A 27,788-nucleotide genomic window follows, 5' to 3' on the forward strand; every position below is an offset into this window, starting at 1 on the left:
TTTTAACTTTGCTGGAGCAAACACACACTGGGTTGTTTTTACCCCTTTGTGTTAACTGTTGCAGAGGAATAAATGCAGACCTTGTTCAAATTATAATGTGATATGTAATTTTTTTCAGCTCTGAAAAATACTCTTTCGACTACGGGTTTTGAAATACCTTTTGAGACGTTAGTTTTTTGAGGGGTGCCTACTGTATATTTCCGTATGAGATGGAATACTCTTAAATAACTCTTACATGTTTCATATGACTATTTGGTTATTGCAGTATGTAAGCAGAGCGATGCTAAGTTACAAAAGTACTCATTCTGGCAAAATATTTTTAAGAGCAAATTTTAGCTGACTTAACATTCATTATTGAAGATGATAATGTTATGTAGCTAGGCCAAATATTCTCTGATCTTCATTGGTGGGATTGCAGTAAGTGACTTAAGCGGTGCGAGAAAGTTCCAGACGGATATCAGAAACTGAAGTGTGAATGGACGCTGGAAAAGGTGCCTTTGGTCCCAAGGCAAGCTTTTAATCTCTGTCCTCTTTTAATTATGTACTGTTAGGTACACAACGCTATCGTACAGAGCTCCTGAAATGATAAACCTGTATGGAGGGAAACCAATTACTACTAAGGCAGATATCTGGGTAAGTTTAAAAAAAAAAAAAAAAAAAAGGAAGGTTATGAATTGTGGAGCTTTCATTAAGAGTAAGAAGTGATTAAAACCCACGTTGACTAACTGGAAAACTATTTCTCTGAAATTATGAGAGAGGCTGTATGTGGCAGAGTATAATAGAGAGAGGCTTCCCAAGTCTTTCTGCAAGTAAAGTGAGTGCTGTGTGAGATGAGTATTTTGAGTTAAGGGAGTAATTATTTAGGTTTTTTTCCTTTCTTGTTGGCTCTGACTGCTTGGTAGTCACTGGTGATTTCTCATGGAAACCTGGGAACTGTATGATAAGGTAAGGTCAGTTTAGTAGGTGATGTCCTTGAAAGCCACTGCAGTGAAGTAAATAAAGACTAAATTGGGCAGAAACACTAGTAGTATCTCTGGGTAATGTGAGTATGCACATGCAGCGTTTTTAGTCTTAGTAGTTATTTGCTGTCTAATGTATAAGTTGGTAGGAAAGAAAGCTCTTGTAGCACTGCTTTATATATTGGCTTATCACGTCAGCAGAATGTTTGATCACGCGGCTGCTACGTACCAGTGCAAGTGTCAGCCATAGCTAGGATGCCATTTGTTTCTTGTTAGTGCTTCCTTATTGTTTAAGTGGCTTACTCTCATCCTTTCACAGTGCCTGTATTTGTTTTTACAGGCACTTGGCTGTTTGCTGTATAAACTTTGTTTCTTTTCCCTTCCCTTTGGAGAGAGTCAAGTTGCTATTTGCGATGGAAGTTTTACCATTCCGGACAATTCCCGATATACTCATAATATTCATTGTTTGATAAGTAAGTATCTGTGCAGCACTGAACTATTTGTCTCGGAAACGAAATAAAACGCAGAAGACCCTGTTGGTATGGAGCAGTGACTTGGATATATGGCCCAGGCTGGCTGGGTTGTTGAGTGAGCAGTGGGAGTTGCTCCTGGCTCCCATCTCTGGTGGACCTCTTGCCCTTCCTCTGGAAGAGAGGCCTCCTTCTCCCTTTGCGCAGCAGGGGAGGGTGCCACAGGGTACAGAACAGAGGTGCTGGTCTACAGGGGCATTTGAAAAACCAAGAGAATACTTCTGGGAAACTGCACCAGAAGTGGGCCTGTTGGTTGAAGTAGAAAGAAGTCCCGTTCCTGGACAGTTTACTACTTAAAATGAGCTGTTGTAAACTGGGTCATCAGCTGATAACCTGAAAATCAAAATAGAATAGAACACTTCAAAGACCTGGCCAATTAACTTCTACCTCTCTGTTCAAAAGAAAACTGCTGAAGTTGTTAAAACAAACAAACAAACAAAAAACCCCTTTTGATTGCTTTGGGTGGCAAGGATTACTTTTTCTGTCACAGCTCATCTTAAAGCACTAAGGAAGAACAGTGAATGAAAATGATAGCTCTGACTTCATTCATAGTTGCTCTTAAGTGTATATTTTTTTTTATGCAATGCCAGACTGGAGATAGGATTTTTTTTGGTTGTTTTGTTCCCCATCCAAGGTAGACAAATATGTTTAACTAGATGAATCTGAAGTGCAAGTTCGGTGTGGAAACTTAAACTTACAGAGGTGAATTGCACTAGAGAGGATTTTACAGCAGTTGTGGGGTTCATAGTAGAACATGAATCTAATCGAGTTCTGCGTGCAACCAAAACTGTTGGGCGTCAACTCAGGTAAAAGTTGGAAAGTATAGCGAGTTTGGAAGAGGATTCGGGGGAGAATCAGTTTTGAGACTAGTGATTTCTGTCTTTGTTTGAATGCAGGGATATCAAATCTAATATTTCCAGAAATAATCAGAATTTTCAGTTGTCTGTTTTAAATTTGGAATAATTTAACTTCAAAAACGAGTGACTGACAACATGTAAACATCCATGAAAAGAATGTCAAAATTGGAGCTCTTTTAATTTATGTCTCAGTTTTGAATGTATAGAGCATGTAGTTCATGCTTTGTGTAGCAGGAAATATCAAATCCAAAGCACTTTTTGGAGCACACTCATAATTGAAAAATAAGTTATCCAGCTTTGTGTAAATACTTAATAACTAGCAGAATGTAGTATTACTTTACAAGTGATTAAATATTGTTCTCTGTGAGCAGAGCCAGACTGTTTTTTCAGGGAGAGTTCAGGTTTTGATCCTGTCTCCTTATAATCATGAACTCTGATTTATTAAGTTTCAGCTAATTGTTGTGGAAAGATGAGCATTATTTTCTCTCATAGAATACATGTGGGTGGGGAAGAATCTTAAAAAGTCAACTTTGCTTCTTTTCATTTGGAGTGAAAGTTAGTCATAAAAGGTGTCTCGGGGGTGCTGGCTTTATTTCAGCCCTTCTCCAAGGGGGAAAAAACACAGTAGTAAGCTCAGCCTTCTCCACCTCATGAATTCAAGATTTCAGAATCAAGTGGCAAGAGTTACCTGTTAAGTGTTCCACTTCTACTTAATTTTGATGTCACTATTAATTCAAATCTGCTTTATTTTTTAAAAACGATTAAAAATACAACTTAGTGGGAACTGCATTGGACATGAAATAATGGATTTCAACAGAATCATAAAATTTGTGTAAGGTTATATTAATATTAAAAAAATTTTACTTCAAGGTTTGTCACAAAATTTTGTTTCAGGTTGGCTGTACTTTACAGTTCTGGAAACTTAACTCAGCTTTTTCCTATTTAAAAAAATGAGAAATTAAAATTGCATAGGTTTTTCTTACTCTTTGTAGCTGAACAGCTTTTGGAGACTGCGTGTGTGTGCGGTTCCCCTGCCCCCGCCCCTCTGATCTTCTATTGTATGTTTAGACTTCTCTGTCATTTAGGCGAGACTTAATGATTATATACGCAGTATCATTTTATAAACAATATAGAGTAACTTTTTATTTGCTTGAAAAACACTAGATATTGCATGGAATTTGATTTAAGTTTTTTTTTCCTACTTGTCTTCAAGAGTTATGTTCTTGGAACATTTTTTAAGGGGGGGGAAAAAAAAAGATAACTTGATTCTTCACAAATGAGAATTTCTGCCTACATGGAATTCTTAGTCTCTGTCTGGGGAGATCGTATTTGAGAGGGACATCCCACATTCTGTGCCTTGTCTGAAAAAGTCTTTTTATCCATTCAACTAGCTCTTCTGCTTTTTTTACAAAATTAAGTTTATGTAGCAGATTAAACATGCAAGCTAGAAGATAATGTAGACCTTTAGTCTGATGTAAACAAAAAAACAGATATATTTGTGTATCGGCCATTAGCTACACCGAGTTTTGTGTTAACCCTAGTAAATGCCAGTGCAATGCACTTTTTCATTTCTGTTTGATGTAATGACTTAGTACTTCAGTTGAGCTGTCCTTTCCACAGTTGAGAAGAAAAACAACAAACAGCATAGCTCTTGACCAATTATATTTGACCCTAGAAAATATGGGACTTGACAAAAAGCATTAGAAAATAAGACTAGTAATAATAATTCCTTCAGGTGTAAGCTCAGTTGACAAGAGTAGCTGCTTTACTTTGTTTTTGCTTGTAGCACACTGCCTAACAGGCATTTTGCTTTCAAAAAGCAGTAACTGGTCTTATCAATTTTTGCAGGATATATGCTTGAACCAGATCAAGAACGGAGACCTGATATCTTTCAAGTATCTTACTTTGCCTTTAAACTTGCCAAAAAGGATTGTCCAGTGTCCAATATTAATGTAAGTAGTCTTTGATTTTTCTCCAAATTTGTAGTAGATTTTGTAGGTTGGTCTTAGCATTGTTAAAAGAAGTCGAAGTCTACCAAATTAACCGCGGAAGACTTTCATTTACTCTTAAAAACTTGTATTCTGTTCCACGTTTCCATTTTAGAGACCATTTCATTCAGATATTGAGTTTGTGAAACTTTACCTTTCTAAACAAAAAGTTAATTCTGAGGGCATAGCTTCATGAATTACGTTTAAGGGTAGTAAAACCTGACCTGTGCTCTTAACCCTTATTAATCTCTTAAATCTAAGAGTTAATATACTCTAGAGGTTTATCTTACTGGCAGTAGAAAGTTTAATATTGTAACAGTGTGAAGTGTCAGAAGAGGAGTTCTGTTGATTCTGGATGAACCTCTTTTTATAATTGTCCTTAGCCGTTACACTAATCCATTGGGAGGACTATACTGAACTACAAAGGAAAACGGAATAGTTTCTTGGTTAGCCTGCATTCCGACCCTTATTTTACATGCGAGTCTGAGCTTTCCCTCAAAGGTCGTGTTATTCACAGACCAAATTACTGTGCAATGAAGTTGAAGGACATATGAATAATGTTCAGTATTATGAAGTGAGTCCCAAGGTAGACATTATGAAATTAGGGAAACTCAATCTTGATTTAAAATCAAAGTTAACTTTGGAGCAAGTATCAAGTACAGTAACCTGTGCCATCAGAGATGGACAAATGAACATACTGAGATCCCTTCTGATGTTGTCATCTTCTATTTTTTGGTCTCGCACAAAAAGAAACAAGGTGCTCAGTAACTTGGACGTTACCTTTTGGAAACTTTGGATAGGTAAAAGACAAAAATATTTGGAAAAACTTACAATATTTATTGCTTGTAGGCAAAGGCTAGTTTTCAAGTGCTCTGAATGTTTTTGTATCATGTCAGTGCAGAGTGTGGTTAGGATCACCTGAATGTCCTGAAAATGTAAGTTCATAATATGTTTGGATGTCCTTAAACTGAGGATAGTTGCAGTAATGATATTCTCCCTCTAATATTTCATCCTAAAATGTGAAACAGTACTTAAAGCGTTATCTTAACATAGCCTAAATTGAGGTATTTATGTTCCTTACTGTGAGAGCAATATCAACTCATTTAAGTGTCATGAGGATTTATGTTTATTGGGTTGTTCTTGGTCGGGGAAGAATTAGGTTTGTGTGATTAGTAGGGGTAAGTTTAAGAACCACAGAGCTTAAATATTGTATTTTGTGGCTCTCGCCTTGTGGTAGAAGAGCTGAGTGGGTTAAATAAACTACTGTTGCTTCATCTGAACTTCAGGATTTCTTTTAATCCTTAAACTGATGGCGAAAATAAGGATTTTTTTTTCTATACTATTATATGCAAATTAGCAAAGAAACATCTGGAGGAAATCGCTTACTTCGTTCTTGCTCGTTGGTAGTGTGTAAATGAAATGAAGCAGTTGACGTAATAGTGCTTTGGGCTAGTAATGTGTTAGTTGCTATTGCTTTCATAACAGAGCATGGGAAAAATGTTATATTAAAACATTCTTAAATCTACAGCCATGTGACTGAGTTCTGCATGAAACGTTGTAACATGAATAACTTAAGCCCAAGTATTCCTCTTCAATTTGTAATGATTTTTTTCTTTCAGGATTTCGCTTTTTTAATTTATTCAAATTTATTTTTCCCAAGAATTCTCCTGTCCCCTCAACTCTTCCTGAACCCATGACAGCTAGTGAGGCAGCTGCTAGAAAAAGCCAAATAAAAGCAAGGTGAGCAAAAGGGCATGGTTTTACATTTTTTCAGTTAATTCCTTTAAACTGCACATGGATGTCTGAAACTTTTTTTGATATTCTTGCTAATAAGTAAAAAGGTTTTAGCAGCAGAGGTCATTAGCCACAAATGTAAATGCTTCAAGTCTGTCTTTGGGTTCTATTCCATTGCTTATTGTATTGAGAATCCATTGAGAGAAAATCAAGATTCCCACTTCATAATGGAAAAAGCTAATTGCTAGCAGTCTGTACTTGATCGCCTTTTTTTCTCAGTGTCATGAGTAAATTTTGAAATGAAGAGGTTTTAGTGGGGGATCAGGATAACGCATTACGGAGGAGCTCTTCTTCAGGATGTTATTCAAAGGTGCTACCTTCTGGCTGATCACTAAATCTGAAGACAAGTGGATTGTGTTCCTCCAAAAATTCTGATGTATATACCTAAATATTCCTTTTTTTGCACTGTTTAATTAAAAAAAGTCAAGAATTCTTAATCTTGGTCTTTATTTTGCTGTGATATATGGTGAATCCTTAATTCTAAAGCTGGAAGATTCCTTTAGATTTTTATTCCTCGGTAATGAAAGTTTAGGGGCTTGGAATCTACCAACATCTGTGACTTGAATGTAGCTGAATGAATAAATACTTAGCAGTGCGATTTTGACAGTGACTTTAGCCCGTTGTGAATGAGAAGCAAATGAGTGGGCTCATCAAATGCGCTTTGGGCGGTGTCGATATTTCTGTGGTGTTTTAAAGTAATGTCATGGTACATTATTGGTTTTGCTGACTCTGCCATCCATTGGTAATGCGCAGTAGGGGGCAGGCATAGGCCATTTGTGGAACTTTTTTGAACTCCAGCTGAATCTGTCAGACAATATTAGGAAGATTAATAGTTCTTCCTAAGTAACATTTTCCTGATGGCCTGAGTTTAGAGCAAGTTAAGACAGACAGTGTCTTAATACAGTAGTAACTAATGCAAGATGTTGGGTACTATAGCTCAGATAGTGAATTACTGTTTTTAAGCAGTTTTTCCAATTTTAAGAATTGCCTAGTGTGTAACCTGAGAATGGGAAGAAAGCTCCAAAGAATTCTTTGTTGTCAAACATTTTTCTTAGCTTGGCAGAATATTATACTGCTTTGAAATATTTCAGGGAAGACCCAAATAGTTCGAGGAGGTCACAGGTGATGCAAGTTGTAGAAGTTGAAGCTCTTTTTCAAAAGTAGACAAGATTTGACCTAAGAGATAAGATTTCTCCTTGTTTCCTGTATGTGTGAAGTATGTAGTCATGTTTCTAGTCGCAGGATGACTGACTCAAGCTCTGCACGCAACTTCTCTTCATGACTGCAGATTACAGGCAGTTTGTACAGGGAGGTATTTCATCTTCATCTAATGCCTTGGTGGTCTTGGGAGTAAGGCTGTTAAATAGCTCCTTCTTACAGTGTTCTGTAGCAGTCATATTTCTTAGGGGTGGTGGGTGAATTTTAGGTAGCCAATTTTAAGGTATACTAAGGTATTAAGATCCACTCGAAAAGTTAGAGTAGTGTGTGGTTAAGGTGTAATTGAGCTATTAAGACATGTATTGTTTATCTTGAAGAAGAAGAAACAGTCATTTTGAATGAAGTCTCTCCTATGGAAAACTTTGCATTTTAGAATAACAGACACCGTTGGACCAACAGAAACCTCAATTGCACCGCGACAAAGACCAAAGGCCAATTCAAGCACTGCCACTTCCAGTGTGCTGACGATCCAGAGTTCAGCAACGCCAGTCAAAGTACAAGTTCCTGGTGAATTTGGTAATCGTGGGCAAAAAGGTAACTTGCTGAAGTCTTCAATCGTTTTGGTCAATCCTTAAAATGCATTGTGAATTTCTTTTTCTTGTTGCTTTAATAAGGATGACCTTAGTCTTAATTCCATCTCCTTTTTTTATACATTAAAGAGGAAATATTCTTCCTTTCTGGAAGGCTCTAAATATACCAATAGTGAGTTTGACCAGGTGCCACAAAAATTGAACAAAATTGAGAAGTGAAAGGTTTTTTGAATGTGCTTAATACTGTTTTTAATTCAAGCAACTTTGCCACTGTGGGAGTAGAAGTTCATTGTTTAGTTTTGACTTCCAAGTAATTTTTACTAGTGGAAATTATCTTTTTAGTTCAGCAAGAAACACCTTCCTTTCTCTTAGGAAAAATATTCTTCCTTTGCCTCAATAAATCACGAGATAGCAATAAAATGTTGATATTATTTGTAGGCTGACACTGTGTGAAAAACTTCCCTCCTCTAATGATTGACCAGAACGTTTCACGTTGCACTGCTGGTGCAACAGAAGGGTAACAAAGGGAGATGCAATCATGTGAAATGTATTTTCAGTAAGTCCTGATGTTTGTGTGCGTTTTTTTTTGCTTCATTCAAAAAGAACTATGGATCTAGTAAGTGTGAATTGTACTAATTTATATCTTGAATACTTTCCTAGTTGCACTTTTTGACATATGTGTCTATTGCAGTATTTGCACTGCAGTGCATATTTGGAATGCCAACCATTGCCTCCAGATAGAGGCATTTATTGGGACTGTGTGTACATTAACATAATTATTGTGAAGACAAAAAGATTCTCTTTGCTGCAGCAAGGGAGAGTTGAGCTACTGTTGGGGAAAAAATCATTCTGGAGTCCCTAGTCAGTTCTTTCATCCTATTTGAAAAAAACCTAACGCTTCATATTTCGTATAAAGTCTCCCCCTGCTCCCCATCACTTCTTCCTCCTTTTAGGGGAGAAATACATGGCACATGTGTGTGCCTTGTCTGTTGAGTCTGTTATTCCTAACAAGACCTTCTGAAGAAATGTGTCAAGTGCCAGGATTTAAATCCTGGGTTTACTGTGGTGCGCTAGGGGCTCTGGTAAGTGTAGGCACAGTCAGCACCTGTTCAGCTTTGAGAATGCCCCGTTCTGGGTGAGTGATGCTAAGTGTCGCCTTGTCTGCTAATCCCGCAACTCTAAGGATGCTCGGCTGAAGCTGAATTTACGTAAACCGGTGTTTGGGATATAATTTTGGGGATCAAAATGAAAACCAGATAAACCAGCATTACTCCCATGTTCGGAAGCGCTTGTGTAACCTGGGGCCTCGAAGCAGAAGGTACTGACTTAGAACCAAACACAGGGATGTCAGTCACTCAGATGTTGCTAAGTCGTCAGTTCTGAAGAGCATGATTGTTCAACTCCTCTGTTTCTGCTAGGCAGATGGAAGCCCTACTTATAAACACAAGATAGCCCAACTAACTTGGACAGATGTGGAGGAGAGACTTTGTACAGAGGACTAAGACACTTCTTGCCTCATATTAGAGGCAGAGAAACTGGGCTGTTTAACCTGTGATGGAGCAAAACCAAGGACATGCAGCACACTAGCCATGTGCATCTCAGACAGACGAAGGGATGGAAGCCACCGGCAGTCCATGACCTGTCAGTGGTGCTCTTTAAAAGAGAAGATACTGCCCTGTTAGGAGTTGTGTGTTTGTTTTAGTTTAGTTTTGTTTGACGTTAGTAAGCAGAGATTTGGATTCGTTGAAGAATAGTTTCAGGGATGGCACGGGGAAAGCCTCCAGTCAGAAGGCCACTGAGAATGTTAGTGTCCCAGATGTAAACTATTTTCACTGAATAGTGTCCAATGGACATGAAACTTGGAAAACTCGTCCTGTTGTGACAAGGAACAGATCGTGCCTGGGAGCTTTCGAATACAAATGCAGCGTGCAAGAGAGAGTGTGTTAGTAACTGCTTACTTAAAAGGCTGCAAAAATGAATGGATAGAGTCATCCGGTGTTCTGTTTCAGGAATTACAGATACAGGAGCCAATAGATCTCTTAAAGGCGGGGGGGAAAGCATCCATTCAAATGCACAAATCTATATTTAAACAGCCGTTGTATGAAGCCCCAGCTTGCTTCTGGTGTTTGGGGATTTAGTGTGGTTTGCTTTCCATTATACATAGAAAATCCAAAAGGCTTTATTGCGTATTTTCACTTGAGAAGGAATGTGTCAGAAATTGTTTTGAGGAGAACGTGGGGACTAAAAGGAACAGAATGGCGTATCCCAATTTTGAGTTGGAATGGATTTAGTGGATTTGAGATACTAAAAGCTGGAGCTGAAGTGTTAGTGAAGCAGAGCCCTTGCATCCAGCTTGTTCAGATCTCTGTAGACTGTGAAAGCAAAGGAAGCTTCTCAAGTCCTGCAAGTAGAAATGGTTGGTTGATAAGCCTGCAAGGTATCTTCAGAGAGGGTGAAATGTACAGTTAATTTTAATATCTATCAACTGTACCACTTCTCCAACTGGGAAGTGAACTACAAGTTATTTAACCTTGAGTGTTAAAAATGAGGCTAACTGCCAGGGCAGTTCTGTAGTTAAACATCAGGAGTCAGTATGTTAACAGTGTCTTTTTAATACTCTAGGAACCATGCGACCCGGAAACGGACAAGAAATGTTACTGCCCCAAGGGACCAATCAGCACCATCCACAGCAGAACCGAGTTCTTCAGCAGCTGCAGCAGGGGGACTGGAGATTACAGCAGTTGCACCATTTACATCACCAGCAACAGCAGCCTGCAATTCAGGACGCTTATATGCAGCAGGTACAAGTTAGGCTTGTTAGAGATGCTTCTAAAATAGCAACGAGTTATGTCTGTTAATAACTTTTGGAAACTCACGCTAGTTAGATAATTCTGCTTTTGTGGCCTTTTTTCTCTTAGGTAGGGTGAGGGAACGGGATCATCGCACCTGCCCCTTCTATTAAACTTGGATTATGTCTGTCCCTTGCATAGATACTGTAATACTTGCCTAGAAAGTTGCTTCCTTTGCACTGTCTAGCTTTTGCTGCCTAAACCTGAATTCCAGCTTGCTTTGAATCAACACTGTGTCTTGCCCAAAAAAGGTTTTGGGCTTGTGTTAAGCACGCTTGAGAGAAATGTTAAGAATGATCTAGATGACAATGCTATGCTTGTGATAAATGGTTTTTGATTAGACCATCTGAGTAGGATTGTGCTCTTCTTGGTCAATGAAGAGCTTAATTTCTACTTTACTTTTTGTAATTCTTCAGTCAACTGGGATTTTTTTTTATGCATACTACATATCCTAACGCTGTCCAGCTTGCACGCTGTCAAATATAGTAGCTTAACTGACAAGTTACTCTATCACGGCATAACTATTTGAAAATGGAATGGAAGAGGAGCTAGGTGAGATAAAATCTTTTGGATCTTGTCCAAGACACTTACTGCTATTCTTGTTTGTTTTGCTGCCCCCATCCCTCTGTTGGGCAGTGTTATTACTTGAAGCATAGCTTCCCCCTACCCCCCGAAGGGGCTCAGTACTTATGAAAAGAGTAAAAGTTGGGGCGATAAATGATATGCCTTTAGAAGGCAGTGCAGAATATGTAGGTATAATCTCTTGTTAAGCATCCTGGTGTTGGGCAGGGAAACAGGCACAGAAGAGCTTCCAGGCACACTGTCGTTAAAATGCAGTGACTGAATAGCAAGCTGATTCTTTGTTATGCGACTTCTTAGCTGAAAAATGCTATTGAGGCACAGAGGTGATGCTTTATCCAGTGATTCTCCTAAATAGCCATATATTTCAGGAGTAGGGATAGTGACTTCTTAAAGATTTTTGTTTTTCTTCCCAAATATAGTATCAACAAGCAATGCACCAGCAGATGGTCCAACAGCAGCTGTTGATGCAATCTGTGTACCAGCAGCAGCCTTCCCAATCTCAGTATCCCGCTATGGTATGTCAAGAATGGAACGTAGATGGTACAATGGTCAAATAAGTAGTATGTTTAAAAGCCTGTTGCAAAGTAGCAGCATACAGGAGTTTGAGCCATTGTAATGACCTAAAGACAACATGGTAAATACAGAGAAGCTGACTGTCTGAAATAATGTTTAGTGGGAACAAAGAAAAAGAATAGGTTGACTGGAACTCAGCTGAGGCAACTCATCTGGGATTACATGTTTATATAAGTTAAATGGAGTATGGACTGTGTTCTAAACAATGTTGAATAGTTATGTACTAATTTGAAGGATACTTGGTGCTTAAGGTTTCCAGTAATGACCACAGCAACCAACGTATGTTTTTCTAAAAAGTGATAGAAAGTACGGCAGCATTAAAGTTTTACTTTAAATGTGCCTAAGATAACTAAGTAGTTAATTTATCTAAATACAAATAGCTCCCAACTCCTGTTTCAGGCTCTGTTGCGCTTGTGCTTAAGTAGCTGTATTATGCAGCGGTTGCATTTGGAAGTATGCCTGAGGAACCCACACAAAATCCCTAAGTGTTAAAGTAGTATTAAAAACAAATCAAAAACAGTACAGTTGGCACCCTTACATTGCTGGATTCCTTAAAATAGTTATTTCAGGTTGGACATTATAATGGAATGGTACATGTGTAAGCTTGGCTGAATTATAATGGTTACAACCCTAACTAACCCAGAGGAATCCTTGCCTAACAGCATGCTGAAAGCACAAATGTTGTTACTGCACTGGAATGTGCAATAGCAGGGATACTTTTGGAAACAGAGTTTGTCATTTGCTGATGATTAAGCCTTGAAATAATCAGAGTTATATTGGCCGAATCTTTTTTTATTTTTTTAAGCACTTTTAAAACTGGATCCAAGAATATTTCAGCTATTAATGCTACTCTTTGTTGAAATGGTGAAGTATTCTATCATCATGTAGTTATTTTCTTAGTGGTTTCACTAAAGAGTAAATATTCTTTTATGTGCTACATGCTGCTGCTGTAGCGTGGTGGAAACTTCCACTTACCTAGAGGTATGGGTAAAGCAAGAAAGCTAGTTTGTATAATCTGTTTTTCTGGAAGGCTTGTAATGTTGCATAGCAGAAGAGCTTCAGGCTGGGTCATGTGAATTTTAATAACTTGATTATCTTGTTTAGGTGCAGCAATATCAGCAGGCTCTCATACAGCAGCAGATGCTTGCTCAGCAGCAACAGCATTCACAACAGCCACAGTCTCCTGAATATATCACTTCTCCACAGGATTTCTCACCAGCCTTAATCTCCTACCCTGCATCGCTTCCAGTGCACGTTGGAACGGTAGTGGATCCTTCTTATAGTGCAAACAGGCAAGTGTTCTGTCACAGATGTGCCTAAGGGTTCCTGATTGCTTACATTCCTAATTGTGATGGCCACTCCTGATTCTTTTCTTCAGAAATTACATGCGGCTTTGAATAATACGGAATTTCTTAAAATGGTTACACAGCTGCTTCTTAGTGGTAATGGATTTTTTGTTTTATTTTACTATTTTTTGAAAGAGTGGGGCACATAACTCTAAACAGATCACCCAGACAGACTTGCTCCAATTTCTTAAAGAACCTGCCTTCCTTTTTTTCTTGTTTATTGTCTTAGTGTCCAGGACACTGATTGCTAACCGCCTTGCTCTGGGTGGTCGGTAGCCTGTTTAATGAGGTAACGGGCATGTGAAAGTAATCTCAAATGCTACTTGTGTCATTTTCTTGAGTCTTCCAGTCCAGTCTGGAGGGGAGCCTCCTTTAAGGGGGGCTTTACTGTTGGGATTTATTTGTTAGAAGTTCTAACTCATGCACCCCTTTGCGGGGGCCTGTGCACTTAACCTTGTTTAGTGAAGTATGATGACTGATGACTTTCCCCTGAATCCTCACTAAAAAAGGTCTGTAGAAGGAAAAAACCCTCACTTTTCTGTTGTTAAGAAAGAAAAAGTCCGCATACTTGTGTAGTTCACTGACGCTCTGAACTAGGTTAGTGTACGTGTAGATGCGTACTCTACAGTGTTGAAGGAGAAGCCCTTTGCAGTTCTGGGAAAGCTGCAGTTTTCAATGCAGTCAGTATTGACACTGACTTTTGGCTGATAATATGATTTATACATTTCAGTTGCTGTTGGCGTTCTTAGTCTCTTCTACATTACACTGTATTGAAAGAGTAAAAGGGCAAAATGTTTTGTTGTAGGCTGAGATGGTATGATTTAGTATATTCCTGTAACCACCTGGGCTTGACCTCACCAGTGAGGTAGTCTAATCCCAGGCAGAGTGTGTGGTCCTGCAGTTCTGTCCCCATGTCTGAGACTTAGCATCTGTACTTCAGTTAAGTCTGTTGTCAGAGTACTTCAGCTGCAAATCGTCTTGGGAAGGAATCATTCCAGACTGGAAGTAAATGTGGAAATTTCCAGGTTCTCGAATGCGTATTCAGTTAAAGATGACAATCCTGCTATTAACTCCCAGTCAGTGAGCTGAAGCTAGCAACAATTTGCAACACCTAAGGGTGACCTCATAACTGAAAAAGATGAGTGCTCAACTTACAGTAATGGGTGATGAGTTTCTCTTTCCCTGACCTACTGCATGGAGTACATTGCGTTGCATTACAAGTTCTCCTCCTCTCAGTAGAAAGAGCCTGTAGTTTTGTGGGATCACACCACATGTTTGAAAGGAAGACTGAATCTGTACAAAGGCTTTTTAGCATCTATTTAGATAAGACTCATACTTGTTATTCCTGCCAGTCCTGTGGATGTAGGACCTGAAGTTGCTTACTGTGTCTGCCTGTTGTAACCGGGGGAAAAAATAATTCACGAATAAGGAGAACAGATGAAAATTTCCAGCATATTTAGAAACTTTTTTTTCTTTTTAAAGCTAACTTTAGACTGTCTCTTGTGGTAGTACAGAAATGAACAAAGGTGAAATACAGTTATTGTTGTTACAGGTCACCTTGATGAAGGGTTTTTTTTTGTGGCTGCAAAGAATAAACTGAAAAACAAAAGAAGCTTGCATACAGAAATGATGTGGTTGAACCGTATGATCCAAGTGATCTGTTTTACCTTGTATTAGTTCTCAGATGCATTTGGGAAAAGCTATTAATGCATGTGTATTACTCGTATGTAGTGTTTTAACATAATGAAGTACAGCATCAAATTTCACTCTAACAGACAATCCTGTAACGTTTCTCTATTTGCTTCCGTAAACTTACTTTACAGGTCAGGTATTCCTGATGCTGAGGCAATTTCCAGTTACCCAAAGCAGAGCATCAGTAATCCACCTGACATGTCAGGCTGGAATCCCTTTGGAGAGGACAATTTTTCCAAGTTGACAGAGGAGGAGCTGCTGGACAGAGAATTTGACCTGCTAAGATCAAGTAAGGGACGCTTGAAGGCTTATTTTGCTTCACAGTAAATAAGGGCTCTGTAGTTGCTCAGCAGTGCCAACAGCTGTCTTGTCTAAGGGCCGTGCAGTCTGTGTACAGAAGATTCTTTCTGAGCATTTGAGGGCGGAGTTGGGCCTGTCGTCTTCCTTTTCTTTCCCTTTTTGAAAAGGTGTGCATTGGGAACTCACTGCAAAACTGGTAGTTACTGGCTCAAATACTGCAGAAATGGCAATATCTTAGCTCTTAAATACCGCTTTTGTCATCTTGATTGTCAAGAAGCTCTGAATAGCAGAGGTATTTTGTCACATGGGAGGGACGGTTTAGCTGCTTGCTTTATTCCTTTCCAGCATTGTTCTTGCACACTAGAACAGGATACTCTCTGGGTCTGTTACGCCCTTTGAAAATGCCTGAAAGAAAACTGGTCTATTACATTATGTTAATGTTTTGTAATGTCCTTTTTGATGAGTGGCTACATGTAAGGGCTGCTTAATTGTTCTGATATGGCAATAGTTGAATAAAGTTTTTCCTCTTTAAGTCAGTTCTCTCAATGATTTTTTCCTTGGAATTACTTGCTTTCCTTAATTGCTTAACATGTGTTCATTAGATGTTCTTCCTAAAACTAGTTTTCTCAAGATCAAATTTATTTGCAAGACTTGTAAGATGGGACAATGTCTAAAAAACAGATTGTAAATACTTGGGTGACTCCCAGCAAGTTCCTTGAAATTAAAAACTCAGTGAAGTTAATATCAAGTATTGAAAGAAACCAATGTCTTCAGTTGAATCTGCTTCCTCCTGGATTTCTGGTTGTTTAAATTTAGCTGAGAAAGATGTGCACATTACCTGTTGATCCTTAAGGAATGTGGTGGGTATTCATCTTGTCAGTCAAAAGGTATCGATTGTTTTGACTTGAATCTTGCGTTGACCAAGTAAGACCTCTGTTTTTGAGATGCAGATGTAGTCTACACAAATATCTTATGGTAGAAGAACTGTTCTTGCTAGCATTGTGGGGCCTTGGATATTGTACTAGCTGAAAAATGAGCATTCTTTGCGGATCTAAGTTTAGAATTGAAAGCATTTTTTCCCAGTAGTAGAATTGACTATCTTATGCGTTCTACTTGGAAATGAAGCCTTAGAAGAACTTTGAAACTGTATATTCTTGAATCTGGAGTAGACCAGTTTAAATGAAAAGGTCACGATAACGCTACCCATCTTCACAATCTTCAACTGACTTTTGGATTGCTGACGGTGGTTGTGGTAAGCTTCGTGAACTTGGTTGGGTGGAGCCGTATGTTTTGAACAGTTACACAGAAGAGTATGTTAACCAAGGAAATACTTCAAGTGGCGTTATGAGAAAGCTGGAATATACTACACAAGAAATGTGCCTGCCTTGAGTAGCTGAATATAACAGTTAAAGTAAGTTGGGAAAATAGGAGCTCTTGTGTAAGGTGAAATAAAACAACCAAACATTTTCAAGTTGTTTATGTAGTGTAACTTTTTAAACTTAACAGAGCAGACTATAAAATGTTAATACATAGCTGCTTTTACTTTGGTTTTAAGAAGGAGATTTTTGTTTTTCCTAGTAGGCTCTACTGTGCTTTGTATAAGGCTGTCTAATCAGGAAGCTTTACATCTTTTTATTTATTTATTTATTATCTGAGTTGCATATACCTCCTTTTATGCACCTTCTTGGAAGAACTTCTGGCATTGTATTTGGATGTGATTAAGTACTTGATACAGAACTAGGAAAATACAAAGCAGTGTATTAGTAAGATCATTATACAAACTCTCTAGGGATTAGAACTGCTGCTGCTTACCTAAGAGTCCCAGCTCACTCACCGAAGAGAGAGCATAACAAGAAAGCCTTTGCAATCCAATTGCGGTTACTTTCTCTATGCTGAAATGCTGAATAACATAGGAACTGTTAGATTGTTCTTCAAGACGTCATAACTGGGAGGAAATATGTTTTTAATAAATTCAAAAGTTCATAAAAATCCACTGCACAGTGGAAGACTTGGCTTCATCTTTTGATGCACGTGCCCAGTGTTTTACTTCATACTGTTCATTCAAGTATGCTGACTCTTTTCAGATAAGAACTGGCATTTCTGAAGAAAAGGGAAGAATAACTTGGAGCTAAATGTTGCTAACTGCTGTCTCTACATCTGTAGCAGAAAGAAAAGCTCATAACTTCTTTACTTCCGTTATCCAGTTTTTGTACTACATCTGCTAAAACAGTCTTACATTTTTTTAGAGAAGAAACCTACTCAGATATTTCTTAGCTTTTCCCTCATTTCTTAGTGAAGACAGTGTAATGCACAGAAGACCTTGATGTGATAATACGCTTCATATGCTGTACGTGAAGGGTAAACATAGCAGCATGGTTCTGTTTAGTAGTTACTAGCTTTGGGGATTTTTGGCCACTTGAGTACAGAAAATGCCAAAAAAAAAAAAAGAAAAGAAAAAGAGAAAGAACAAAAAATACTGTGACTTGACCAAAAGTTCACTAGAGGGCAGACTTGTTTATACATAATATGAGATGCAGTAATGGCTTTTCTTAAGCCTTTTGGATCTGTTTCAGTTAAAGAGCTCCAGTACAGGCAAGGGTTAATTTGTCCATGTATAGACATGAAAGATTTCCAGGGCCTTTTAAACTTTCTTTTTTTTTGAGATTAAGTTGTGCCTTATAGTTCTTAAACTTGTTGGTTCACGATCATCTTAACTTACCTTGCAATGTTTTTTTTTGTCTTCTGCAGTCAGAGGAGAAATGTTTACATGTGACTTTTTTCCTACTGATACTTTCTCAGACTTGTATGGAGTAACAAAAAATTGGGGGATTGATTGTACAGTTAAGGATTAGAGCTATAAAACTATCTTTAAGTGTGTAATGGTTTCTAGAGTTTCATCAGATACATCTTAAATATCAGTGGTTTTTTTTGCTGTGGATGTAGATTATTTCTTATGAGAGAAAGCTGCTGTTTACTACCAGGTCTGCTCGATTTCTGAGTTTACTGTGAATCATTTCGCCATCTGGAGGAAGGAGAGCCAATGATCAGGGTTTGAACAAATGTAGATCGTATCTTACTAAACCAAGTGGCTGTCCTGTACGTTATAGCTTGTGTACCTTGTTATATAAGTTTGTTCGTTATGCTACTTGGTGCTGAAATAGCATTAGAAATGCTAATCCTGTGTTTCCACTTTAAAAAGCCCAGTTTGTATTGTTGATTCATTATGTATAAACCTTTTTTTTAAAGCTGTTGCATTCATTACAACAATACATGAGTAATTAAATATACACAGCCATTGTTAGAGCGTCAAGATGTCCTCGCTGTTTTTGCTAGGCGAACACTGCTATTCAATTTCATACATTTAGCAGCTTAACGTCCTAACGTGCTTAGAGATGGGTATTACTGTGATGGTTAATTACTTTCCCTTTAAAACGGGAGTCGACTACTACAACAGAACACCTTACATACACGGGGTGAAAAATTTCATGGTTAAAAAAGGGTAAGTTGTTGCTGTATAAAGTTGCATGCGGTTGAATGAAGAGTTCTGGGCTGAGCACCTTGGTGGTGGGCTTTGATACAGAGGTAAAAGATGGAGTTCCTGGGCTTGCACAGTACTGTTTCTCTGACTAATTTTTTTTTTTTTTTACTCTTTTTGTTATTACTGATGAAGGTACAGAAGCAACACGTGAATGACACTGAGATTCTGACAGTGTTAAATGAAATTTGTTTGTTAGAATGAGCTCCTTTAGTGTCTTAGTATTCTGTGCAGAACTGGGAGACAAGAAAATGAGACAGCTTTCTTACCAGGAAAAATACGATAGCAGCCTTCTCACTGAACTGCAGAGAGATTCATGTTAGGCCCACAATCAACTCGGCGCTTCTGCACAGCCACCTATGGGTGCAAAGCCTAGAAACCTCTGTGCTTGTCTCCTTGGCAGCATGAAGGAACCGCCTTGGCCATCTGTGCATGAAATTGCTATATTCTTAGTAGGTTTTCTGTATGCACAGGTGTTTCTCATACTTGAGAAAACCTCAAGAGAGGTGTGTGCTGAAGAGTGTTGGGTCAGTCACTTCAATGGAAGCAGCTGCTTTTTTTGGTTCATGGGCTTAAACAAATGATAACCCTCTATGGAAGAGGCAGCTGTGCCACATGGCGCATCTTTCTATCTCTGGTAGTGGTCTTGGCTGCAGTTATGTAATTGCTCACCAGAGAAATGCTTTGATCTTTAAGGATGTTGCATGTGAAGCCTAACAGCCTCTAATGTGGTGGGTCCCATTGAGTCTGCTTCTGCTTACATGAAGTTGGAGAAACTGTCACTGTCTCTTGTCTCCAAAACACTGTCCGTTAAAGGGAAGTGGATCTCATGACAAGGTGGACAAGTGAAATTTGTGCCACAGTCAGAAGGGAAAAATGGTTCATTCTTTTCAAAACGCCTCAGCCTTGAGCTGACAGTTCTTTGACTTTATTTCCTTGGGAAATGAAATGTATCCTACTATGAATGCGTCTAGGTATCATGGAGGAGTTAAAACCTTGTATTTACTCCTTCTGCCTAATTTGGCTCTTGCATGCTTAGAATTTCCATCCATTTTGTTTTCCCCTGTCCCTAGCCCTTGCTCAAGTTAAGAGGTACTGATGTCTTATGTGGATTTGTGCTTAAATAGTCTTACTTGCACGCATTTGCAGGAATTCATTGGCCTAAACTGTAGTTGTTCAGATTGTTGCACCCCTAAAAGTTCTTCTGGAGGTTAACTACCTGCCAATTGTGTAACGGTCAGCCAACCAGTCGTCTTCTGGAAGCAGGACAGCGGGAATAATAGAGGAGAAGCTTCCCTCGCTTAGTCTGCTTTTGTTGAGATGTAAGTGGAAGCTCAAATGCATTTCTTCAGACAGACCTGTCAAAAAACAATCTTCCTCCCTGAAGAGGAAGAACCACGTGGAATATGAGTGTAATCGCAGATAAGTACTGCTCTCCGATGTGATGTTCTGCAGATGTTTGTTATCAAGGCTTAAAGCCCATAGTATAAAACACACGGCTGCTGCTGAGGCTAGTCTTTTGTGCATCTAAGGTGGTATTTTGTTCTGCACAGCTCTGTCACTGTAGTGTGGTGGTTTGGTTTTTTTTATTTCTATTTTTTTTTTAAAGATTGAATCTGTTAATCTCTGCTTATTTCAATTCATATATGTTGAGGTGATGACTGTTTAATCTCCTACACTCGGAGTCCACAGTAGTAATTATGTGTTAAGTAGAGGCTGGCTGTAATGGAACAAATTCTACTTGTATTTCTTTCTTGAGTGTAACTGTAGATAAGAAAAAGACAACTCAGGTTATGGACACTTTTATATGCAGAGAACACTTGTCTATGAAAGTTCAGTTTCAGGACTCTTGGGCTTTGTACGTAAGATTGATAGGTATCTGTCTGAGGCAGATGAGCTTGCTGTCTAGTCTGTTGTGGTTGCCTTAGTAAAGCCTCCAGGTTACTCTATTGGAGGGCTGGATAGCAAACATGCAGGTAGCTTGGTATGTAACTTGGGCACAGTTCAGCTGCCTCTCTACAGCAACAGATTGTCAAGATGGTTGTGCTGCAAGTTGTTCAGAAGAGCGGCTGATTGCAATGAAAATAGGGCAAAGCCAAATGCTATTTCCTCTGCATAGAGGATGGAGGATTTGGTAACTGAAGATGGAAAATTTGTCACAGTGACGCTCTTGAAGTGGCTGACAGGTCTGGCTGGATCCTTTTAATTTTTGACATAGTTGAAAACTTATTTTTCATCTTGAAGAACTAGTCTAGTATCCTACGGAACAAAGGCCTTACAAAATCAATGTTAGTTGCTTCCTGTTTTGTGATGCTCAAATGGGTTCTAATTACTGAGATATGTTACTTGTTGTAACAAAGTATTCCTGGCAATTTTGCTGTGATTCTTAGCTTTTCTGGTTTTGTGGCCGAGGCTGGCCGAAACTTGGACAAGATGAATGATTTTTTGTGCTTTTGATAGTGATTCTGGCTTAATCTCATCAGCCTACAGAGGACTAGTAACTTCTATTGTAGAGCACATACGCTGCGTATAACCTGTTAAAGGTATTCTCACGTAAAGCGTTCTGTCAGGAAGCACGTGCTTCATTTGGTGGGACAAAGGGATTAACAAAAGGTTTGTGTGGATAAACTTTGCCAAATGGCAGAGGTGTGAATTCAGGATACAGGGATATCTTTAAAACAAACCTAAAAGCCTAGCCCAGGGTAGCTCACTCTCGCACCACAAACAGTTACGTTTCTTTATGTTGGCGTAAGACCTGCCACATTTTATTTTATTTTATTTTTTGTTCTGTTTCATTTTATTTTTTACAGACAGGCTGGTGGACAGGAGAGCATCTTCAGATAAGAATGTGGAGCCACATTCTGCTCCACAGAACAATCCTCCGGAAGATCCCTTTGGTTCTGTTCCTTTCATTTCTCACCCAGGCAAGTTACATCTGTAACATCACTACCTCATATATGTAGATATATCTGTATCTATTGAAGTAAGTGTTTTCAGTTGACCGAAGAAGGATAAAGGTGCTGGCTGCCTTGTGATAGTAGATGAGTTGAAGAAAGTTTGTACATGTTGATTATCTCTAATTAAAAAATACCCAGCATTCACTCCTTGCTACTTGTACTATGTACAAACTATGTGGTCTTTACACTGCAAATGAATCAGATCAGCATAGTCTGCATTATTTATGTAGAACTTTAAGAAAACAAATTACCTGTTAAGACCAAATGTTGCTCCTTCCCTGTAGTCTATTTCGAACATACTGCTTCATTTAGTTTGGTTCTCCAGCCAAGTTAAGACTGTAAGCTTCCGCTGTGTTGAAGTACATAGCTGCGTTGCAAATAGAGTATGTGTATGCATGGATCTGTGTATAATATACATATGTGTATGTATATATGTATGTATGGGGTGTGTGTGTATACATCTGCATATGTATATATATGCATTAAAAAAGAAGCAAGTGAACTTGGAGGGGGGTGCTCATTGTTGCTTTTTAGTTGAGCTTTCGCTATTTTTCACTTCGATGGAGTAAAAGTACATCTTATGTTCTGGAATTTAATAGAAAACTGCATCATCAATTGTCATTACTTGTCATTAGTTGTCAGTTTCAAAATTCACTTTATTCATAATTTTGGTACCTGAGGCAAAGTAAAATCCAGGTGAAAGTCAAATGGTAAGAAGAGCTTTGATTGCTTATGGTGCCGCTTAGCTACCTACCTAAGTTGTGTTGAGATAAAAGTGCCTTAATATAACTTTTTAGAACTATTCTTATCTAGTTCAAAAGCTGAGATAACATGCCTTAAATGACTTGGACTGAACTTCTCTTAGCATCCCTGTTTCCTTTGGCTTTCATCTCATATTCCTAAAGAGCATTTACTGGGGCTTTATGCTCACAAATGCTCTTGTATTATACATGATGAAGAGTGAATGTTGCTTTTTTCTATAAGGCAATTTGTTGTAAAAACATCTTTGTTTCCACATGTGTCCTCTTCTATTGTCAAGAAGACTTGAATTAATTCTACATGGTCTATTAATGTGTTCCTACTTTCTCTTTCTATTCTGCTCACTCAGTAAGGACAAGGTTACCTTATTCAGTCATCTTGTTCTTAAATAGTTCAATAAAAGGTGAAAGTAATTCCGAAGTGGAAAAATGCTTGTTCTCTCTACGAATGGAGGTTTGGAAAGATTTACCCTGTTGCCTTCATAAAAAGGCTGCTTGATTTTGTAAGTGAGTCTAAATTCATGCGCAAAAGAAACAAGAGTTACCCTTAATCTGAAGTGGTGACTGTCAGTTGCTTACTCTCCTGTTTGGAGTGTGGATACCCTTGTAGCTAGGGATTTCTTTTTTTTTTTTTCCTTACCTGAGGCTTTTGAAGGGTGTAAGCTCAGCTGCTGTTTATCAGTTAGCTATGTTATAACTTAAACATGAATGAGTAGCCTCACCGTGTTAGATCATACGAATTTGCTTCGGTTATTTTGAGATTTGAGCTTTAAATGTTGATATTATTGAAAATGTAAGGAGTTGTAACTCCTCTTCAGGGTGGGGGGAATGCTTCAGTTATGGCTGAGAAAAATCGACTGGCTGAAATCTTGTTGCTGGAAAGCCATGTTGATAACTGTTTTGATGAAAAAGTGTTAGGACTTTTCAGTAGCTTTTTGTTCTACTGGCTCATAATTGGAATTTAAGAAAGTGTGTGCATCTTCATTTCAGGGAAGATATTTTGATTTCTGGGATGACGGTCTATTACACTTAGCAAATATTTAAGTTTGAAAATAAATCCTTTAAAAGCTGGCTTGTTTTCCCTACAGAGTTGTTTTTGGAAATGTGTTGTAACTATGCATTGTAAGCAAGCTGAGAAAGGGTGAATGGTGTTGACTTAAACGTATTTTATTTCTGGTTGAGGGCTTCCTAATAAAAACTAGACAAATGTCCCTAATATACAGACTTCTTCTTGTACTCCCCTTTCCCGTATTGTGTTGTCATTCTGGGTTTGTTCCTTGCAATTGTAAAACATTTAATTCAGAAATAAACTGCACGTGTACCTTACTCAAGGAATCAGAGGGAAGATGACTCAATAGGAAATGTAATGTATGTCTAGTATTTTGAGTACAATTCCGGTGAGTGGCTGGTTTGATCTAGTTAGAGCAGAAGTGTCATTTCCTTGCTGCAAAGCATCTGTAGTGTGAATATTGAGTATTTCGTCAGTAGTCACCCAGACTTTTCTGAGTACTGAATTTTGACTTGTCGAATTGCCATGAGATGAAATGTTGATGCTATCAATCCATTATTTTTTTGAAAAATTGAAAATTGGACTTGCTTAAAAAATGACAGTTTCTATTGAAGATGTGTTCTACTGTATTAATATTCTCTGGGTTGGAACTGTGGTCCATTTCTGCCTTTTCTTCATTTTTTCTTTTTTGTGAGTGACATGGGCCTCAGGTTCATAAACATTGTATGTGAATTGTAGCTGAGCAGAGTTGCCCAAAGTATTTCTTCTGTTACTGAGGCATAAGGTTTCTCTGGTGAACGTGGCACTTGACTAAATACTATTCTAACATGTGATGCAGAGTGGTAGCAAGAAACAAAAGGTCATGTAACCTTATTAGGACTTGGCAGCTTTCCATAGGGTGCTGGTAATCCAGCAAAAGAATTGCCAACAGGTATGCTCACGTTTGTCTGGGAAGAAGGCGCAAGGACAAGGGAGATACCGAGCTTGCAATTGGAAGCATTTTACCATTGTGGCTGGAAAGGACGATGGGGCTCCAGGGATGGCTAACCCCGGGGATTCTCGCTCTGGAGCTGACAATGCGCTTCAGGCCGCTGCTGAAGGAGGAGCTGGAGTTGGACGGACAAAGGCTGCTCATCCTTTAGAGCGTCTCTGCTCGATTCTTCTCAGGTGGGAACGAAGAGGCAGCAACAGCATCATGTATGTCACTTGGCATGCTATGCAAACGGTGTTTAGTTGTGAGAAATTAGCTGGAAAGCTGTTAGGATCTTTTTATTACAGTTGGTAGGAAATCGGTGTAAAAGCACACAGTGTTTAACGCACTTGATATCGAGTTAAAACCAATGTTTTTAGAAGTACCACATGTCAACTGTTTGTATGCACTATTTTATGCCTGAATGTCTGTGGGAAAATAGAAATGAGTTACAACTTGAGATGGCTAGAAAAGAAAATTGGCTTGAGAAAGGGTTCTAACGCTTGATCTGTTAGAAACAAACGCTTCAAACTTCTTATTAAGAAAGGGAAGTGTTGAATAGCCAGTAATGCAGCGGTTAGGACAGTCACCTGGCATGTGGGAAACAGCTTGGAGTTCTTGAATGCCTGAGCCACTGGGTGGCTGCTGTGAAAAATTGGCTCCCACAGTCGGCGTTTTGGGATGGAAACTTTCAATTCCAGTGTGTTTTAACCAGCTCTAGTTGTAACATTGTTTCTCAACATCTTAAGTTCAGTGTTTCAGAAATGCAAAAGAACAGAGAAAACTTTTCTGTCATCTTCTAATTATAAGAAACAAATGTTGTGAATATAGTTGGTTTGCTGTTGAGCTATACTCGGTGGCCTTTTGACATCTCGTGGTTGTTTTGGCAGATTTCTTCTGGGGTTAAACTGGGCTAGATTCACTTTGCTTCCCTCACTTTATTGCCAGAATTCAGAGAAGTAATAAATTATCTGAAGTAGCTCTCAAAGTCAGCGGATGGACTGCATAAGGAGTAGAGATGTTGGGGAAACCTGGACTGGAAGTTGATTCCAAGTGCAGGACCTGAAGCTATCTGCCAGGCATTTGGTCCCCTAGAAGATCTAGGTGAACTGCCTCTTGACTCTCCTTGTTGGAATAAAGCTCTAGCTCTGGTCATCGGTTTAACCGTTCTGCTGCCTATTTGGGTAGTTCATTTTTAGTACTGCAGACATGCTGCTTCTTGATCAACTAACTGTTCGGTGTGTTCTTTTTTCTTTCTTTTCTTTTTTTTCTTACCCCCGATGTATGCAGGTAACCCTTTCCTGGTCGCTGCATGCATCTCCACTGTGCAGAGACCAGGCATAAAGGGAAGTTTTAGCTCTATAGTGCCTTCCTTTTGACTTCCCTATTTCCTGCGTTCCAAGACCTGGTAGTGTCTCTAAATGAGTCTTACAGGTGTCTGCCTTTGACTAAGAGCAATTGTAACTCTTTGGTGTGGCGTGTAACTTGGTAGCCTCAGCTGTGCAGACCTGACAGAAAACCAGCTGACTGAATGCCAAGTAGTACAATGGAAATCATCCAGCGATCTGGACACAATATGTCACTGAACAGACTCTTCAGCAATAGCTGTTTTCTCATATTCATCGCTTTGCACCCGAAAACTGCTTTTTTCTGGCATGAAGACACGTAGTCAACAACTATTCATCTGATTATTCTTTTTGTATACTGTTCCTAATGAGGTTTCAGACTATTACTGGTATCCGTCCCACAGCTTTGGAAGCCTCGTACTGCAGCGCGGTCTGGAGAAGTTTTAAATGAGACTCGCAATTAGCCATCATTTAGCAAGAAATACCAAACATAGGAACAGAAGCAACAAAAGGATGATTTGGACCAGCTTCCTGTAGTGTTCCACTTGAATATCAAGTACAATCAGTGCACGTTTCTTCAGCATTTCATGTTCTTGAGTTGTGTTCTGGAAGATGACTAAGCTTGCAACTTGTTACGGCTGATGCGCAGTCTTCCAGGTTTGGATCACTCTGCAAGTAAAACAACAGTTCATATACGATTATTGTACTTGCTGAAAATACTGCTGACATTACTTAGTAACCTTTCCTTCCCTGTGGCTTTCAGACATTCATACTGTTTGGCAGATGGAGGTACCGAATGTTTTCCTTGATGAAGATTCTCTTTAGACCTTTCCTTTTTTTTAGGTATGAGTTAACTTACAGAGGAATTTGAAATTACTCACACTTGAAAAGAATAAATGATATGTGCAGGCTATGCCAGTAGCGTGGTTTTTTTCTCTGTTATGCATTGGTGGTAGGTTTTCTGTTTTGTTTTAACAAAGCCTCAGGACAACTGGGGTCATGATTTTTTTTCTTCTTTCCCTCCTCCCCCGCCATGTTTCAACATACAGTGTCTAACATGTTAAAAAGCATTTCCAAGGAGTCATTGTTGGGCAGAAGTGTTTTGTTTTCCTATTTCTTTTTTTCCTTCTTGAAAATCAAGGCGGCAAGCAGTGTAAATCCACTACAATATTCAGCAGCTGCTGCTTTGGCTGTTGTCAAAGAAATAGTGCAGATTTAGTTGAAACATGCTGGTAATCCTTGGGCCTGACATGTGGCAAATTGCTCTAAAATGATGGCGGCAGTATGTTACCAATTCAAAGAAAGCTTAAAGCCCTTATGCCCCTCTTCTGCCACCCCCGCAATACCCGAAAATGATGAACCAGCAGAAGGCATGTAATTACTGCAGTTGTTAAAAGGAATTCATCCTCTTATAATCGGATGTCTAGAAAAAGAACATCAGAACAGAAAATTTCCTTGAAGATTGGGATCTTCTTATATGATTAAAGATGTTCCACCTGGCTTTCATTTGAGCGAAGAACAATTGTCTCCTACAAGATGCAAACCTGATTATAAGTTTAGTAATCTGAACAGTACATTACGAACAGATGTTCCTCCACATTTTTTCAGTGTTTTTTATAAATATGCATCTGAAGATGCTTTGTGGCAGTTCAGATTGAGAAGATAGTATGAAATAAACATGATGGAATACTTCATTTTTGAAATCTATTTGACCAGAGCATTAGAAAGTCATTAACCACAGAATTTTCTCTTTCAGCGCATTAAATTTCTATTTGTAGGGCTTTTGGTTTGTATGTAGTTCACTACTTTAGGAGTGAAAGATGTTGAATTGTAGTTGGAAGAGAGATTACTGTCATGGGCTTAGAAGTGACAGCTAAACGAATGACCACACTCTCAGGATATATTTTTGTTTTGTTGCTTTAGCTTGACACCGGTCAACTAGAATCTTTTTCCCTGCCAGTAGGAGTCAAGCAAAGATGCAGCAGATGAAGAGTA

At 38.7% G+C, this 27,788-nt stretch overlaps 1 protein-coding gene across 4 annotated transcripts in view; it reads left to right on the plus strand.

Moving 5' to 3' along the window:
• Nucleotides 1-27,788, plus strand: part of BMP2K (BMP2 inducible kinase) — a 69,486-nt gene that overhangs the window by 29,407 nt on the left and 12,291 nt on the right. Inside the window, exons 6-15 of one of the 4 annotated variants that reach the window (XM_064510392.1) lie at nucleotides 552-633; nucleotides 1,279-1,432; nucleotides 4,195-4,298; nucleotides 5,995-6,074; nucleotides 7,720-7,880; nucleotides 10,499-10,677; nucleotides 11,727-11,822; nucleotides 12,985-13,172; nucleotides 15,050-15,207; nucleotides 21,564-21,677. In XM_064510392.1, coding sequence (XP_064366462.1) covers nucleotides 552-633; nucleotides 1,279-1,432; nucleotides 4,195-4,298; nucleotides 5,995-6,074; nucleotides 7,720-7,880; nucleotides 10,499-10,677; nucleotides 11,727-11,822; nucleotides 12,985-13,172; nucleotides 15,050-15,207; nucleotides 21,564-21,677 — 1,316 coding nt within the window. The remainder of the gene's footprint in view (nucleotides 1-551; nucleotides 634-1,278; nucleotides 1,433-4,194; nucleotides 4,299-5,994; nucleotides 6,075-7,719; nucleotides 7,881-10,498; nucleotides 10,678-11,726; nucleotides 11,823-12,984; nucleotides 13,173-15,049; nucleotides 15,208-21,563; nucleotides 21,678-27,788) is intronic. The other 3 variants (XM_026103363.2, XM_064510393.1, XM_026103364.2) reach the window with 3 other exon arrangements.

Source organism: Dromaius novaehollandiae, chromosome 4, assembly GCF_036370855.1.
Source record: "Dromaius novaehollandiae isolate bDroNov1 chromosome 4, bDroNov1.hap1, whole genome shotgun sequence".
Lineage (NCBI taxonomy): Eukaryota > Metazoa > Chordata > Aves > Casuariiformes > Dromaiidae > Dromaius > Dromaius novaehollandiae.